The sequence below is a fragment of the Drosophila eugracilis genome, unplaced genomic scaffold, assembly GCF_018153835.1.
Source record: "Drosophila eugracilis isolate 14026-0451.02 unplaced genomic scaffold, ASM1815383v1 contig_2154, whole genome shotgun sequence".
Taxonomy (NCBI): domain Eukaryota; kingdom Metazoa; phylum Arthropoda; class Insecta; order Diptera; family Drosophilidae; genus Drosophila; species Drosophila eugracilis.
Genome location: NW_024573038.1, coordinates 7,627,655 through 7,644,980, shown reverse-complemented (window position 1 = coordinate 7,644,980; position 17,326 = coordinate 7,627,655). Strand labels below are relative to the sequence as shown.

At 41.0% G+C, this 17,326-nt stretch overlaps 4 protein-coding genes across 10 annotated transcripts in view; 3 read left to right on the top strand and 1 right to left on the bottom strand.

Annotated features, from left to right (window-relative positions):
• LOC108114194 (MOB kinase activator-like 2) overlaps nucleotides 1–7,858 on the top strand; it is a 42,765-nt gene extending 34,907 nt beyond the window's left edge. For 4 of the 6 annotated variants that reach the window (XM_017225010.2, XM_017225007.2, XM_017225006.2 and 1 more), the window contains 3 exons: nucleotides 2,958–3,118; nucleotides 4,839–4,935; nucleotides 5,004–7,858. In XM_017225010.2, coding sequence (XP_017080499.1) covers nucleotides 2,958–3,118; nucleotides 4,839–4,935; nucleotides 5,004–6,051 — 1,306 coding nt within the window. In that variant the 3' untranslated portion in view covers nucleotides 6,052–7,858. Of the gene's footprint in view, nucleotides 1–2,501; nucleotides 2,843–2,957; nucleotides 3,119–4,838; nucleotides 4,936–5,003 lie in introns of all 6 variants that reach the window. The other 2 variants (XM_017225008.2, XM_017225009.2) reach the window with 1 other exon arrangement.
• A 74-nt stretch (nucleotides 7,859–7,932) lies between these two features.
• LOC121529996 lies at nucleotides 7,933–9,310 on the top strand. The gene is made up of 2 exons (XM_041818279.1): nucleotides 7,933–8,058; nucleotides 8,118–9,310. The coding sequence occupies exons 1-2, from the start codon at nucleotides 8,048–8,050 to the stop codon at nucleotides 9,187–9,189; spliced, it is 1,083 nt and encodes a 360-aa protein (XP_041674213.1). The 5' UTR covers nucleotides 7,933–8,047; the 3' UTR covers nucleotides 9,190–9,310.
• Nucleotides 9,311–9,867: 557 nt separating this feature from the next.
• Nucleotides 9,868–11,868, top strand: LOC108114686 (putative alpha-L-fucosidase). The gene is made up of 6 exons (XM_017225779.1): nucleotides 9,868–10,179; nucleotides 10,250–10,391; nucleotides 10,459–10,565; nucleotides 10,622–11,098; nucleotides 11,158–11,573; nucleotides 11,630–11,868. The coding sequence occupies exons 1-6, from the start codon at nucleotides 9,948–9,950 to the stop codon at nucleotides 11,732–11,734; spliced, it is 1,479 nt and encodes a 492-aa protein (XP_017081268.1). The 5' UTR covers nucleotides 9,868–9,947; the 3' UTR covers nucleotides 11,735–11,868.
• On the bottom strand, nucleotides 11,860–17,190 carry LOC108114685 (zinc finger protein castor homolog 1). Of its 2 annotated transcripts, none has more exons than XM_017225778.1 (6): nucleotides 17,170–17,190; nucleotides 15,605–15,784; nucleotides 13,346–13,666; nucleotides 13,209–13,287; nucleotides 12,297–13,061; nucleotides 11,860–12,229 (listed from the first exon to the last, which is right to left on the bottom strand). In XM_017225778.1, exons 2-6 carry the CDS (start codon nucleotides 15,758–15,760, stop codon nucleotides 11,913–11,915), a joined length of 1,638 nt encoding a protein of 545 aa, XP_017081267.1. In that variant the 5' UTR covers nucleotides 15,761–15,784; nucleotides 17,170–17,190; the 3' UTR covers nucleotides 11,860–11,912. The 2 variants fall into 2 exon arrangements, with proteins under 2 accessions (XP_017081267.1, XP_017081266.1); XM_017225777.1 differs by having other exon boundaries at nucleotides 17,010–17,189.
• Between the last annotated feature and the right edge of the window lie 136 nt (nucleotides 17,191–17,326).

The following is a 17,326-nucleotide window of genomic DNA, read 5'->3' as shown; positions in this document are numbered from 1 at the left end:
CTCCAGCTGGCATTTGAATGCGGGCGAATTTTCATTATCTGAACTGGGAAGTTAGCTAGCTAACTGGGGGTTACCTGTGGGCGCCACGCCTCGCCGCCTGCCAGCAAATAATGGAAAACAAATGCGCACCATTGTCTGATATCTAAATGTACACACCGATGACTATATAGTCGGCTGGTTACCCACCTATGTACATGCCTATATGTTTAGGCATTTTGAGTTTTATCAGCACGCTTCACTGCTATGATGGTGGGGCCTGTAGAGCGGGCAGTGGGTGGGGTTGGTTAATTATAATCACAAGCAAATTTATTTGTTTAAATGCCTAAAGAGCCGCTTTTGCTTTTGCTTTTGCTGTGCCACTGACTATCCGCTCTACTGATAAATTTTTGTTCTTTTTTTTAAACTCTGTTATGCCTATGGTTAGGGACTACGCACTGTTTACTACTCCAACTCTTTGCATAAATAAAAACAATTATGAAAAATCTTGTTGATTTTTAGTTTTGATAAGAATTATGCTTTTCATTCTTTTGTTTGGCGAGGCATTTGGAAACTGGCAGAAGGCACGTGATCTCATCAGATAAGAAACAAACAAAAAAGTATCTTCTCTATTCAAAGTTCTTGTTTAACACTACGAAACACAGAACCAGAAACAAAATCAGCACTTAACCCACTTACTAACTTAACTGAAGTAAAGTTAGAAACTGGTTTATGATAGAATTGTTAACCATCTTCTTGCTTTTAATGCTTTTATTTAGAATTGAAAACTCAACAAAACTTTTAACAAACGGAAATAAATATATGATAAGGAGATAATATTATAAAGATATAGTGCAAATCGTAGTCCTTGGATGTTGGTAACATAGGATGGTGGTAGGGTAAAGGGCTGAATCAACAAGGGATCGGTCTATAACCGATGCTTAGTAGGGTGATTGCCTTACAACAACCACTCCTTTTGGCCACACACGCACTGGCGGATTCTGCGCTCCAAAGTGCGAACCGAATTGATGAGCTCCTGGCACAGGGACTCCCGTTCAGGGCATCCCTGGCACTTGACACCACCGGGACCGCAGTTGCAACCGCTGGGCTTGCTTGGGCGAGTAGGACGAGTAGGACGAGTGGTGGTCCTTCGAGTGGTCCTTCGAGTGGTCCTACGAGTTGTCCTACGAGTGGTCCTGCGAGTGGTACTCCTCGTGGTTGGTGGAGCACAAGTTGTTGTTGTTGTTGTGGGAGTTGTGGTCCTTCGAGTGGTTGTTGTAGTTGTTGGTGGGGCACAAGTAGTGGTTGTAGTTGTCGTTGTTGTTGGTGCACATGTCGTTGTCCTTCGTGTGGTTGTCGTAGTTGTTGTTGGGGCACACGTTGTAGTCCTTCGAGTGGTTGTTGTTGTTGTTGTCCTGCGTGTGGTTGTTGTGGGAGCACATGTGGTTGTTGTCGGTTCACATGTGGTTGTTGTCGGTTCACATGTGGTTGTCTCCGGCTCTGGATCTGGGCAACCACACTCATTTGCTATGGTGCAGCCCACCAAGCTGATAAGCAGGATGCCAGCTATAAGGATAGATTTTTGATTAAAGGAATAATTCATATTCTGTTTAATATATTTTTAGATGTTATCCCTTAAAGAAAGAGGGATATCTTCAACCCACCAATAACTGTAGCCTTCATAATTAAAGTTTCTTAATTGAATGAAATAAATTTCCTTGGAGGTGAAACCACAAACTGATACCTTTCTTACTGGAATCCTCTCCTTTTATAAGACCTGACTTGTTGATGGTTTCAAGCGAAGTTTACACAGTAGATTTTTAAAAATGGATTTAACGCCATATTCATTGGATAAGTAAATAAACTTGAACTCCTGGCGATTTCGAACTCTGCAAATAATATTGAAACGTGCCAGTTTTTTCCCACTAAATTGTGGCATTCCAACTGCCGCGCGTGCTTTAATATTTGCTTATGATAAAGGTTTTTGCCGTTTTTTTTAAAGGATATTTTGGGTTGCTTCTGCAAAGCTGTTTTTGTTTTTAAGAAAATTCAATGGCAATCGAGCATATTCCTCATAAAGTGTGTTCTCAAGAACATAAACTTTTCTTTATCAAACCTGATTAATATTACAAATAATCAGGTTTTTAGGGTCTTCTCAGAGCTTATTATATTATTATGTCTTAATTATATCAAACATTTTGTAATTCTCACATTTTATCTTCACATTGCTGATTATGAAGGTCAACAGTTTTGCTAGTTTAAGCTATGTTAATCTTTTGAGACCACCAAAAACCCTTTCCCTAAAAACGAACTTGAGTTGCTTTGCGTTTTCCGACTTGCTTCTCTCCGAGAGCTTTGATTTCCATTGAATACCAAGAAGTTCTTTAATTTTTTTTTTATATATTTTTTCTAACGATAACATTTGAAACTAGTCACTTGGGCGCTGCGGGAGCTTTTGGTTAGTGTCCGTGTTGTGTTTCGGTTTGGGCTTTTAAGCTAATTGTTTGCTGATTTGCTGATCGCAGGAGGCAAGATGACCAAAGCTATGTAAACAATACCAAAAAATGAAAGAAACTCTAAGCTCAAAGGTGCCAACAACAACAAGAATAGGAGTAACATTTGTATCTGTATCGGATCCAAAAAGAAAACTTAAAGGTTCGCCATCAACGTCGACCTCAACAATATCAACAACAACAACCACCGCATCGCCCCCACCGCCCCAAACTTCTTATGTGATTAAATGCCTGTTAAGAACGGCCCGTTTTATGTGGCAAGTGACGACAATACCGTCTAAGATCGGTGATACCATAGGTACCCTGTACCGTTATGCTCAGGACTCTGTCGATAGTTTTCTATGCGTAGCTGGGTGAGACTTCTTTAGATCTAAACCACCATATATTATTTAAAGTTTATCTAAAAAAAATAATAATAAATTATATAACAAATATTTAAATTTTTTATATTTTCTTATATATTTACAGCAAGGCCCGTCGCAAGGAACGCGATGGCGATCAAAATTCAACAGACACCAAATTGTATTTGGAGGAAAGTGTCCTAGAACGTAAATTACCTGAAGCTGATCTCAAAGCCTTAGTGGATCTTCCAGCTGGTTTGGACTACAATGAATGGCTAGCGTCACACAGTAAGTTTAAAAAGTAGAAGATACTTCTTATATAATTTGGTTGATTAAGTTCTTACTGATTAACATTTTAACCCACACCTTGCTGTTTGAACTTCCCCTGCTATTTCCCTGAGTTTTCTTTTCAAATTGCCATTATTTACCCACATCTGTCATTTGCCCCTATTGTGTGTGTTGGCTGGCTTTATCGTGTGATTTACAAATGAGTTTAACGAGCTACTGAGCGATGTCAGCTGCCTTTTGGCAAAAGTTTGATAGTCTAATCGCCTCGCCACTGGCTACTGAGTGGCTCTGGTTGAGTGCCCCCGATTTATGGAGCAATCCCCACGGTGCACTATACCCGTACATCATTATCGTTGAGCCAATGAACTTGAACGGAAGATTTCAGTCTGGTTGATAGCATTTTTGGACTGCAGTTTTGAAAAATACCCAAAAAATGATTAACAGCAGGTGATTTCTTTGTCTCAGAAGTCTTTTTAACAGTTAGATTGCATTAGAGAGCAGTAGATATACAGTTATTTTTAAACTCAGGTGTGTTTGATGGCATTAATTTGGACTTATAAATAATGGTTTACTTTCCTATAAACGTAAATCAAAACAGTTTAAAACCTGAACAGCATCTTAAACCCCTTTCGTGGTTAGTGAGTAAGCCTTTGCCTGCTTTAATTAAATTTTAATAGACGCTTTAATACCATCATCCTAAGCCAATATACACTGTGAGTCACATTTTAATTAGCTGGTAGCTCGCCTGGAGGAGTCTTTTTTTGGGTTACATCATTGGCGGGGGGGAGGAAAGAATCGATTTTGAGAAATAACATCATCTTGTAAATAATCTGTGTGCTGCTGGGTGGCAGAATGAAAATTACACAGTTCTTTGTTGACTCAAATGAGGCAAATAATTGGCAATGTATCAGCAAATTGTAGCCACCAAAGGCACCCGAGGGCATAGCAAACAATATCTTGTCCATGCCATGCTCCTCCTTCATCCTCTTCATTATTTTCTTCCCTTTGGTTTTCTGTTTTTTTTTTTTTGGAAAAACAATCAAAGCCAAACTGCTTTGTCGTGGGCGACGATGATGATCAGGGTCATTTCACGTCACCCGATGGCGTCAGCTGCAAGTTCATATGCAAATGTAATATTTGTAATTTGCTGACTTCAGAGAGGCACATCGCCCTCCGCCCCCCAAATCTTGACTTCACCTACATCTTGGGATGTGTTTTTGGGGTAAGGAAAAGCGAGTTAAGCCATCGGATTATTTTTTGCCCCAATTCTGCTGGCATTTCATAATGCAGCGTTCGGCCGTGTGACGTAATGAGGACACTTATGCAAATATTGAATCGGCATTGACCTTAGCAAGTGGTTCCGCTCAATAAATATCATCGTTTGCTAACTGCTGGTTCTTATCTCCGAAAACACCAGACACTGAAAGAAAACCAATACAACTGTCTTTTCGATGATAAGATTGCTTCTGATTTGTTAGTTATCAATGTTGACCGAAGAGTTGGCAAATTAGTTAGCAGGTTGTTGATCTATAAATGGAGTTTATTTGTTTAGGGTATTGTTGGTGACTTTACTAATCTTGTTTTTAAACAACTTTGTAATCGAAACTGTTCCTAATTATTCATAAATATTGGTTGGTGATTTTGAAAAGCAAATTTATTATTATCAGATAGTTAGTAATCTTTTAAGTCAATTCTAATTTATTGATTTCCCTTGTTACAGCCCTCGCTCTATTTGAGCACGTGAATTTGGTTTATGGAACTATTAGTGAATTTTGTACACAATCCGGATGCGCCGACATGACCGGACCCGGCAACAGGTGAGTCTCAGATAATCATTCAATTTAAAAAACCCAACTAATTGTTATTTTCTTTTGGTCAAAAACAGAACGTACTTATGGTTCGACGAGAAGGGCAAGAAGACGCGCGTCGCAGCTCCACAGTACATCGACTATGTGATGACGTTCACCCAAAAGACGGTCAGCGATGAGTCGATATTCCCAACCAAATACGCCAACGAGTTCCCTGGCTCGTTTGAGTCGATTGCGCGGAAGATACTACGCTTGCAATTTCATGTGATAGCGCATCTGTATGCGGCGCATTTCCGAGAAATCGCGCTGCTCGGCTTGCACACCCATCTAAATCTGACGTTCGCGCACCTCACCGCCCTGCATCGGCGCTTCAACCTGATCGACGAGAAAGAGACGGATGTGCTGCGTGATCTTGAAGTGGCGCTGCGTCTAACCGACGATACTGGTGGCTGTCAGGATGCCACCTCAACGTCATCGTCGGTCCATGATCACTCCTCCACTGACCTGCAACACCAGTCGCTACAGCAGCAACAGCAACAGCAGCAGCAGCAGCAACACCACAACAGCAGCAGCAACAGTACCTCCTCGGCGGAGGCGTTGCACGTCAATTCACAAAGCAACAATGGCAGCACATCCGCCTCGGCATCGGTATCCCTAATCGATGGCGATTCGGTGGCGCCGCCAATTTGCACGCAACCAGAGGCGGGAGCGGGCTGCAAGCCAGCGGGCAGCAGCGGATTGCTGGGCGGTATACTGGGTGACCTGACCAGCGGCGAATTTGGTGATACAACGCGCTACTGCACCTCGGCGGTTCCTCAGTCGGCAGCGGGTGGCGGTGGGGCAGCGATCGGTGCCGCGGATGCTGCTGCCGCATTGAACAACGGCGCGGGCGCACTACATTTAAACTTTAGCAACAATAATAACAATAATCATAATCTGAATCACCATCACCACCATCATCACCACCATGGCCATCATGGCCACCATCATGCGGCGCAACAGCAATTGCAGCAGCAGCACAGTGGGCTCATACAGTGTAATGCGGCTGGCGGTGGTGGTGGCAATGCAACAGGAGTAGCCACCGGGGGAGCCACTGCAGCAGCGTCCTCAACCACAACGGCATAGTGGAGCAGTAGCTATGAAAAGAGCAGCAGCAGCAGCAGCAGCTGCCACAACAGCAACAACAAAAAACATTAGAAATACTAGATTTACGCAAAAATGTTATTTAATGTTACTTCTATGATCCTAAAGTTGAAAATATTGTAAAAATAATAAACAAAAAACAAAAAAAAAAAGAAAACATTAAAATGCAAAAACAGCTAATTGCAAACAAACAAGCAGACATTACATAAATTGACACACACACAAATGCTACAAGAAATTTATTGAAAACGCTAATCGAAGTTGGCATCGTAGTTCCGTAACGTTGATTTAGATATGTACTTATTGTATAGAAAGACAGAGAGAGAGAGAGAGGGAGCTGCAAGCATAGAGTTTAGAGTTGTCGCGTGCTTATGCTTTACACGTATTTTAACCTTCCTCTCTTCTACAACAAAAATGAAATGTCCTGACTGAAAGCCTGAGTGCAAATGCAAAGTCAATGCCTTCAAGGCACCAACAATAATAAAGAGTTCTGAACTACTCCCAAAACAAAAATTGGCAAAAACGTCAGTTTTAGAATATAAATACAGCATAAAAAGATTTTTGTTTCTTTCAAAATATTTACAGAGTTGGTGTTGTAACTTATTTTTTTTTTTTTTTTATCTCAAAATATTACATTTACCAAAGAAACCTAACTTATATTTATATATAGATGTTTCGAAATGTAGCACTTTTTTAGCGTTTAGGTAAAGTTCTAAGCCTAATCACCACAGTTCGATTATGTTTGTTATACTAAAGAAATGATTTTTATAATCATTATTTTTGCAATTCTTTAAAGGTGCAAGTGAATTTTGTGCAATGTCTTGGCACTAACCTAAGCAGAGTAACATTTTAAAATAGAGCGTATACTGGTTCAATTGTTCAGGAACATATAGACAAACAAAATATTCTACTAGGCGGTGAAACACGCAAGTTTTAAAAAATATTAAACTCACCCGTATTTTACATGCAGCAGTCAGCCTGAAAACATGCACCGAAAAGTAACCAACACGAAATGCAATCAGGCGCCTAACGGTATGCACTGAATATTTCACAACTTATGTACCACACACTTCACCTACACAACCAACACACACACACACACACATTGCACCAAATAATCTCCGAAAAGTATGCAAAGGAAATATACAATCCACACACACGTTGTTAAAGTATGGCAATTTTAAAGCAAAGTTTGTAATGCGAAAGAGGAATCATTTAATAATAAATATATAGGGAAATGCAAGATTTATGCTTCGGATTTCTAACCAAAAACCAGATGGGACTTGTATGTTGTACTGTATTTGTGTTGTCTTTATAAATCCATAGCGAAAACAAATGGCAATGAAATGAACTTACTTTAGAATCAGAATCGTTCGACTTAGAATATTAGAAGCAAATTTTTGTGTATTACAAATGGTTCACCTGTCTGTTCCAATGTAGATAATTGCAACATGATCCACTCCAGTTTCACTGAACTACTGTCCAGGACTAAGCTACAAAACACACACACACACTATATACCCTTAATGAAACACACACTCACAAACTTTCGATCTGTTGAACTTTGAATGCGATGCAATGAACTCAAACAACAAAAAAAAAAGAAAAGAAAACTATAGACACACGGCAAATGATACATGTATTTATATGTAGGTATGTGAGTTATTAATAGAATACAGGTGGAAATGAAATGCAAAGACAAACCTTTTAAGTCAGCAAAAACAAACAAATGCAAACATGGCAAAAGCATTGAGAGAAGGTAATAAAATAAACTGTTATGTTCAATTGAGATGTGAAGTCTTTTTTTTAGTGGCTGGGATATTAACGTCAAGCATACGACCTTATACTACATTACTTTTCATTTGCTTTTCACTCAGCCAACAACAGTCATTCAAACTTTTTATTTCTCTTAACCTTTCTAAAGAAAGAAATACCTTCTTAAAACAAAATTTTGAAATCAAAATCATTTTTGGTTAAAATGAGTTCTAGGTAAGTCTGCTTAAGGTGTTCAGTCACGAAAGCTGAATTCTAATATAAACCAATCGCAGGCTTTTTTGTAAATCGTCGGACAACAAATCACGTAGTTATATTGCTGAACTTAGTCGTACCAATCGGCACTCGGACTGCAGCTTTTTGATTGAGGGAGAGAATGGCAATACCAAAACCTTTCCATGCCACAAATTGATCTTTAGCAGTGCCTCTGACGTATTCGATCGTATGCTCTTTGGCGATTATTTTGAGTCCTCAAGTGGTATAGTCCGAATTAGCGACGTCGAGCCAGAAATTTTCGAGAAGTTTCGGGAATATATCTACGACTGTGATTACGAAAAACTTCAAAAGTATGACTTTGATACGCTTGTTCGTCTGTGCGAGCTTGGCAATAAATATCTGGTGGACCACATCCAGGATGACATTATAAGAGTGTTCATGGACCGCAAGTATTCCTTTGACATGGGACAGTTATTACGTCTATACCAGTTGGGCCATCAGATAACTAGAGATTCGCTAATTAAAAAAATAGGCTGGAAAATACAGTGTTGTACTTTGGACAAACTGGAACACCCGTTCATACTTAAACTTAACTTTCACATCTTTAGGAACTATTTATTTTTGATTACAGGCAAAATAAACGAAGTACAGCGTTTCAAACTTCTAGAAAAATATCTAAAACACAATAATATCGAAGTAACGGAGGTCCAGGAGCCAATGGTGAAAGTTAATAATGAATCTAGCAATAACGTGGAGAACGCAGAAGCGGATATGGACTCAGCCCGTTCCAGTACGGTCAGCGAGGAGGTCAAGGATGATATGCCTAACGATTTAAGACGACTGATTAATCAGTTTGAATTTTTTAAAAGCACGCCCGATGAGTACCATGAGGGTCCCGGGAAGTCAAATTTGCTTACCATGGCCCAGAAGTACGAGCATATGTATGAAATAGCACAATACGCCGAAGAGGCTAAAAAGGAACTGATAAAGAAATTGCACATGCAACCAGCTCAACCATCTCAACCCCAGCGCGTTTTCACCGTAGGCGAACCTTTGGCACGGGACGAACCTACAAGCTCTACAACATCTCAGCAATCTCCGCGTGTACAGCTCCTGTTCACCAGTTTGTAAATTCTGTGCCATAGCCCGAAAGGTATATCCCCAAAATGATCATTTTTAGTTATTCATTATTACCTTAATATATTTTTCAAGTGATTAAACTGAATATGTTCATACATTCATAAAATATAAACATCTGTGTCGATTTTTTTATTTAAAGGCGTCTCAATATGAAAAACAACCAAGACAAATATTTCGATCTTTTGTTGTTTTGAACAAAAAAAGAGAGCGTCCCCTTTTTGGACTTTTATTAAATTTACATTTTATAATTAGAATTTTCAATACTCAACTCACAATATTGTTTTTGTGAATATTCTCTTTTAATTTGCAAATAATAATTGTTTGCCAAACCTGTTTATGAATTTTAAACACTGATAAACCATTGAGCGCTGGGCAGTAATTTTATTTCTTATCATCATATTGGCATTCAAAAATGTGCATCACTCAAAAAAAATAATGTTTAAGCTCTTTACATATTCAAGATTTATTTTAAATTTTGTCAGTTAACCAGAAATCTCATCCTAACTTTGAAATAAAAACATTTTTCATCATTAATTTTTGTCAAAGTTTTGTAAAGTTTAACCTTTTATCACTTAGATTTTTTAGTGTAGCTTCTCTTTTATCTCACTTCCACAAAAGCAAATTAAATTTAGCCGAAAGCCGGACTTTCTCAGAGAAAAGTTCTCTCGGCTCTCAGTTCTGTTTTGATCACGGAGCGAGGCAGACGCATTTTAGTAGGCGGAAAATCAGATCGCCTGCTAATTGAGGAAATGGCAATCTCAGCATGGACGCTTCTGGTGGCACTGATCGCATGGCATTCTGGAGCGGGAGTAGACGCACAGGTCCCGGGTCCACGGACCCGATACGAACCCAATTGGGCCAGTTTGGACCAGAGACCCTTGCCCCAGTGGTATGATGAGGCCAAGGTGGGCATCTTCCTGCACTACGGCGTGTATTCCGTGCCCAGCTTTGGCTCTGAATGGTTTTGGACAAACTGGAAGAGTATGTAGAACTTATAGAAGTTTGGTATGGTGAATAAATTCTTTATTTAATAATATTATTTCCTTTTCAGATCTCCGTAATCCAGAGTATGTCCAATTTATGCAACGCAATTACAGGCCGGACTTCACTTATCAGGAATTCGCCAGCCAATTTACTGCGGAGCTATTCAATGCCACTCAGTGGGCGTTACTCTTCCGAGATAGCGGAGCCAGGTACTTATCCACATATATTATATATAGTGTTATCTCTCCGATCATTAATTTTCATCAACATCCCTAGATATGTAGTGCTGACGAGCAAGCATCACGATGGCTTCACGCTGTGGCCCTCGAAGAACAGTTTCGGATGGAATTCCGTGGATGTGGGACCCAAGCGAGATATAGTGAGTAAGTTGATTACTATATAGAGTACCTATACCTATCTATAATCTTTTACTTTCCAGAGGAACTTGCTGCCGCCGTTCGAAAGGTTTCCGATTTAAAGTTTGGGTTATATTATTCCCTATTCGAGTGGTTTAATCCATTGTGGACCGACGACAAGTTGCACCTTTTGATGCAACAGCACTTTGTGGAGCGTAAGGTTAGGCCAGAGCAAATGGAACTGGTGCAGCAGTACCTGCCGGAGATCATTTGGTCCGATGGCGATTGGGAAGCACCAGCCAAGTACTGGCGTTCTGAGGAGTTCATTGCATGGCTGTACAACGACAGTCCGGTGCGGGACACGGTGGTCACGAATGATCGTTGGGGCTTTGGCACTGCCTGTATGCATGGCGACTTCTATAATTGCGCAGATCGCTTTAATCCTGGAGTTCTGCAGCATCACAAGTGGGAAAATGCCTTTACCTTGGATCGTACTAGCTGGGGCCAGCGATTCGATGTCAGCTTGGAGAATTTTATGACCTCCAAGCAGGTTATTAAAGGTGGGTTATAGTAGATACCTCAAAAGAATATTCCTTTTACCTTAATATCTATTATCCAGAGATTGTAACCACTATCAGCTGCAATGGCAATGTTCTAATCAATGTGGGACCCACCAAGTACGGCACCATCCTTCCCATTTTCGAGGAGCGCCTGCGGGACATGGGACGCTGGCTGAAGATCAATGGCGAGGGAATTTACGGCAGTGTGCCCTGGCTATATCAGAACGATACTATAACCCAGAATGTTTGGTATACGCGACAAAGGGAGACATCTAATGGCAGCATTACTATATATGCTTTTGTGCTGGAGTATCCTTACGATACCAATGAACTTGATATCTATCCACTTGGCAAGGAAATCCATATCTTCCGTAATGTCATGTTGACTGGCATTGATTTGGGCACCGGTGGAGAGGTCATAAATCAGCAATCCACTCAGGTTGTTATGCTGGGCATGGAGGATACGAAAATTAAGGTAAATAGGAAGTGGCTTAATAGTAGTTAGTATTTTCTAAATATTTTCTTTTTCAGTGGACTGCTTACCATAACAGATTGCACATTGCTTTCCCCCCGAAAAATCACCTTGATAAACGGGGGCTGGACTATGCCTGGACTTTTAAAATAACCATAACTTAGAGCAGTCATATGTAGCCAAACATTACCAAATAATGCCATATTAACCAAACTAAGTTATTACCTTAAAAGTGATCTTCTGAAAGTCTTACCAAGAAGTACATTGACTTAAGACGCAATAAAACAAGTTAAAATGACATCATTAATTTATTCTATTAGATAACGGATCTCAGAGGATGTACTAAGGATTGGTTTCCGTATCCTGTTTCGGAAAAGGTGTCCGGTGTTTGTGAGCTGCGAGTTGGGCTCGCGAAAGGACTCCGCCATCACAGGTGACGCAGTGATAGTGCGTGTGCCTCTGGGCGTAGGAGCAACCTCGAGAATCGCATGGCTCGTTTCCGGCCACCTTGCGGAATCCTGCACTTCTCACGTAATCCTGTCGCAGGTGCAGTCTTCGGTGGGCCACCACCTTGTTGGAATCCGTGCACACGTAGTCGCATTTCCGGCAGTGAAAGTGCGATGTCTTTCTGGAAGCTGCCATACTAGACTCTGTTGGATCTGCAGTAGAATCAGAGGAGCATTACTACTATTAGCTATGTGAATATTATCCCTTGGGATAACTTACCTATCCTATTTGGGGGAGTGGATTCAGTAGCTCCTCCTGCCGAAGCGGCATAAGCACAACTTGCCACCCCGCATTGCATGTTGGCCCGGAACTGTCGGAAATCGTCACCCATTAGCGTGTCCATCCGTTCATGCCGCGCCGTATGTTGCACAAATCGCGTCTTGTCGCAGAAACTGTAGTGGCAATCCCGTCGATTGCAATGGAAATGCGACTGGTGATTCCGGTAGCCACACCTCTCGAAGCCGCAGTCCTCGTTGAAACGGAACTTCAGGTAGCCACTTGGTATATCATGATCTCGGATCCTTTTCACAGTACTTCTCTGACTGGAATCTATTGTTGGTGTAGCCACTGCATTCGCCGTGGCACTTGCAGCTGCATTTAAGAGCAGCAACTTCTGATGAGCCGCATTCTCTAGCAACAGACGCATATCAAGTAGGGGTCCAGATACCGCTCCTGCTGCTGATCCTGGTAAAGCCATGGGTTGACTGGCGGCTGCCAGAAAGCTAGGTAGAAGCACCTGTCGCTGGTACAAGTCGATTAGCTGCTTGAACTGCAATAGATTCATATTCAGAGCTGGTCCCACTGCCGCTGCTGCGGCAGGTTGCTCTGAGAGAGATGTTCGCATGCTCAGATCTTCGGGTTGGTCCACCTCCAAGTCAGCTGTTTCCTGGCGACTGCTGTACGTTGAGCCACCAGGCTCTGTTACTTCTTGATGTGCAGATGAGTTGGCGTTCTCTGGGTAAAAAGTTCCCGCCGCTCGAACAACTTTATTTGGGGGAGGAAATCAATGAAAGTAACTTTGATATTAGTAGGAAAGGTAATCAAAATTGCTTTAAATTTAAGTAGTTTTAGTCATAACTTGGTAGCTAACTTATTACTATAACTATAACTTACTTACTATAACTAACTTACCTGAAACCTTATCTAGAGGTCTGCTCGTTAGATTCTTGGATGTGATTGCATCTAAAGGTTCTGAAGGCTGTTCGGTGGGCTGAAATTAATAGCATTATAAGAATATTATAAGAAGACTTATATTTTATAAATATTACCTTTGCTATAAACTCGATTTGGCTACTCCGAGACAGTGTCTCACTTCTCTCCGTCAAGTGGGCGACTTGATTAAAGCTTCTCCCGCTCGACTGATCCAAAGGTGACAATGTTAATGACGATGATGGAGCCCAAACACGACCCCTTTTCCGGTTCCGACTAGGTGTGAGATCAGTGGCTGAGCCATCGCAATCTGCTACTGACAAACGATCCTCCACAATATCCACCGTTGACCCACTGGTAGCAGGTGCCCCGCCATGACCAGAGTGATCACTTCTCTCCAGTTTAAAGCTGGTGAAGATGGCCTGCGGCGATTGCTGGGCCTGTATTTAAGTCAAAATAATAATTAAAAAATAAGAAAAACACGTATTTTTCTGTATTTGTTGACAATCGAAATCTATCTCCAATATTCCACGCAGCAATGTGGGCGCCTTTCATGGAATTAAATTACTTTGGCATGGCAGGGCCGTACTTGCTGGCCCGTTGTCATTGTCATAGTTTTCGGATTTGAATTTTTGGATTTATGACAAACAATCGGCCGCAACCAGTTTATTACTCGTATTTCCGAAATTACTGTTAATGTTTGTCGTTGTCGTTGGCCCAAAATGTCACTATTTAAATTTTGTTCACGCATCAAATCGATAATAAAACGAAAAAATAATACAGAGAAAGAACGAGTGAAGTGAAAAAGCCAAAAGCAAAAACAAAGGAGAAACCATTCAAAAATTTGGAAATACAAATGCAACCATTGTATACCCTAAAGGCTTACCAAAATTGGGTTTACGAAAATGGTAAGCAAATATTTTAGACAGAAATGGAAAATAAATAAATGACAAGGTGGTTAGATGATAAGAAAGCGATAAAAATAGCTAAAAAACAAGTAAAATTCTATCATTAAATATCTTTTATGACAAAATATATCTCTTTATTCCCTTAATATATAGTTCCCCCTTAAGACAGGGTATACCCCACTCTCCTATATCATTCATAACTATAATTACACCGAAAATATTGAAAGACAATGAAACGAGTTTGCCTTTACCTGATAAGTTGTGGCTCACACACATCACCACACACACACACACTACACACCTTATTTGATTAAATACGTTATAAGTGTGTATAGGAATTATTATTATTATTACTATTGTTGTTGTTGTTGTTGTTGTTGCTATTGTTAGTGGCGTATATCACTCCTTTCCATCGCCATTTGGGATTATCGAAGGGGCTTTCAAGATATTGGGTGGATGGTGGAGTAAGAGGAGATCCACCCATTGCACCACCTTGATTCTCCTGCGATCAATTTGGGTCACCTTACCCCCCTTTTGGGCCACGCAGTTGGCTCGGCTTACTTCCCAAAAGAATGCCACAAATGGCAATGGACAAAATATTTATTCAAATTTGCTTTTTTATTCACACAGACAGTGCACTGAAAGAAATTGGGTGCCATAAAGATTCGTTTTATGATTCTAAATCAAGGAATTAATTTCTTTCTGTCTCCCAGAAATGATCTATTGAAATCCTCTTCAGATAGCTCTAGAAAGTCTCCAAGGAATAATGTTAGTACTCAAAAAAAGAACTCAAAATTTCTCTCTCTGCACTGGCCATGTTCATTGTGCTCACCAAGGAGAGTGACGCGTGGGCTGGGTAATCGTAAACACACAAGTGCGATGTGGTGCGTGTGCATGAGCTTGGCTCGAAAAAAATGTAGAAATTATGAAAATGACAGTTAAAAGCACAAAACGCTCGTCGTTTTGCCCAGGCGAAGGGCATTATGAGGGGGAAAGGGGTGTGTGCTAGTGAAAATGGGTGGTAAGGGGAGGGAGCTCAACAGGTGGGACAGGCAAGAGAAGTGCCGTCGTCGACGACGCTAGACGGGCAAATGAAATAAATGCGGAAACACTCGTTGTCAATATTAATATGACGAATATGGCAAAAACCAAATCCGAAAACTCAATTCAACGCACAGCACACAAAATGCCGCATTAGGCACCCGCTATCGGTGGGCGTTAATGGTGGGGGTGGCAGGGCTCTGAATGGCTGACGACGTTGCACACAAATAGGCGCAAATTCCTAATTACGATCGAGCTTCGATCGGGTCGCAGACAGACTGAAAAGGAACCAAGCAATTGGGTCGACTTGGACCTTAAATATTTCCACGAGAACCTCGTAAATAAATCGAAAAATTGTGAAAATGGTAAAAATATCAAATTTATATTAAATCCTTTTAGTACTATATCTAAAAGTTATCTGATACTCACGCTCTTGTAGACCTCCACAAATCGATTCTTTGGTGGACGACCCCGCTTTCGATTGAAGAAACCATCAATGGAGGTGATCTGGGTGGTCTGGCCGTGATCATTGGGATTGGAGGATTCCATCTCCGCAACGACACTGCTACTGCTGCTGGACTCCATTCCGTAGTCTTCCTTTTCGGACAGCTGGAACGGCATGAGAAGAGGTGAGTTCGCTAACTGATATCGGAGGAAATGCCTGACTCGTGACTCATTCAACCTACTGCCACTCAGCAAAAATCGAGGCGAATCGCCAGAAAAGGGGCCTTTGACCACCTTGAAAGGTTAACACCCGATCGGAGGTCAGGTTTCGGCGCCAGGCCCTTTGCCAATTGCACTTGTCTGCGTCTATGGTGCTTTTTTTTTGGATTTACAGCTAAACATTATTTTCAGGAATTTTGTTAACTCGGCTTTAAATTTACTATTTTGTATGCAAAAAGTTTTAATTTATTGATTTTTGATAATGAGCAAGAAATAAGAAAGGTAGAATATTGTTAAATGACTAATTTAGGAATGTTTCTTAGACATTCTTTTGCTTCTTTATGATCTTTCCATATCTAAAGCAAGGAAAAAAATGGTTAAATAGAAAATCTAAAAACTGTAAGAAACAAAAAACAGTTTCCCTTTAAGAATGTTCCATTTTTAATATTATTAATGCTGAAAAAATCAGAAACTATCTTAAGTTTCCCTAACAAACTCATCAACAAACTTCTTCCAGTGTATGTCTTGGCCAAAAGACTGCCAGCTGCCAACTTGGCTGTTCGCTGGAACACTTTGCATACATGTGCTGCATATGACTTGATAGGGATCGATATTTGGCATGCCAGCATGCGGGTGGCACTGCCAATTCCCCGACAGATCCCAGTTGGATTAGTGGCGAAATCTGTGGACTCTCTCCGGGCACAGTTGATCCTCCCCTCCTCTTGTTCTCCACATACAATGGCCCAATGTTGTCAAAGGGTTCGACGGAATGGGTGGTCCCACCAATTAAGTGAAGTTCTTCTTGGCTGCCGCCGACGATTGTCTGCCGGCGATTAGTTGGCCAGCTTAAAGGAGTTTAAAGGCTAAATGCCTGGCCCACCGGAGATAGACATCTACATGAGAGAGAGCGTTTTTAGTCATTTAGCGGTGTATCCGCTCGCCATCCATATCCATATTATTCAATTCAACTCGTTGCACTCACTGCAGTTGCAGTTGCAGTTGCCGCGAAGCCGAAAAGACAAAAGAGCCGATTCTTGAGATTGCAAAGCCATTAACCAGCAATTGACAATTTGAAGGCAAGCAATTTTATCTCCACATCTTTCAGATACACAAATACACATTCAGAAAGTTATGGTTATAGTTAAAGCCGTTGTAGATTTACTTCACCCACCAATTATATATCGCACATATCAGAGGTATATCCTATAGCCTGGATATTTGTGAACTTATATAACTTTTATTGACACTTTTATTGGCTGTTTATTATCACCGACACTTAGCTCGAATCGAATTAAAAGGCAATGAATTAATGTTCTTAAATCGAAACCCACCGAAACGCGTCCAACAGCGACAAGCCACAACGCTCGAGTGGCGAGCGGATCGGAAAAGCCGACGCTTCAAGTCGGGCCCAAGCCGAAGTTTAAGCCCGAAGCAACAGTCAGCTGATCCATTGACCAAGTCATAACCGAAGATCTTGCCGATCGAAGG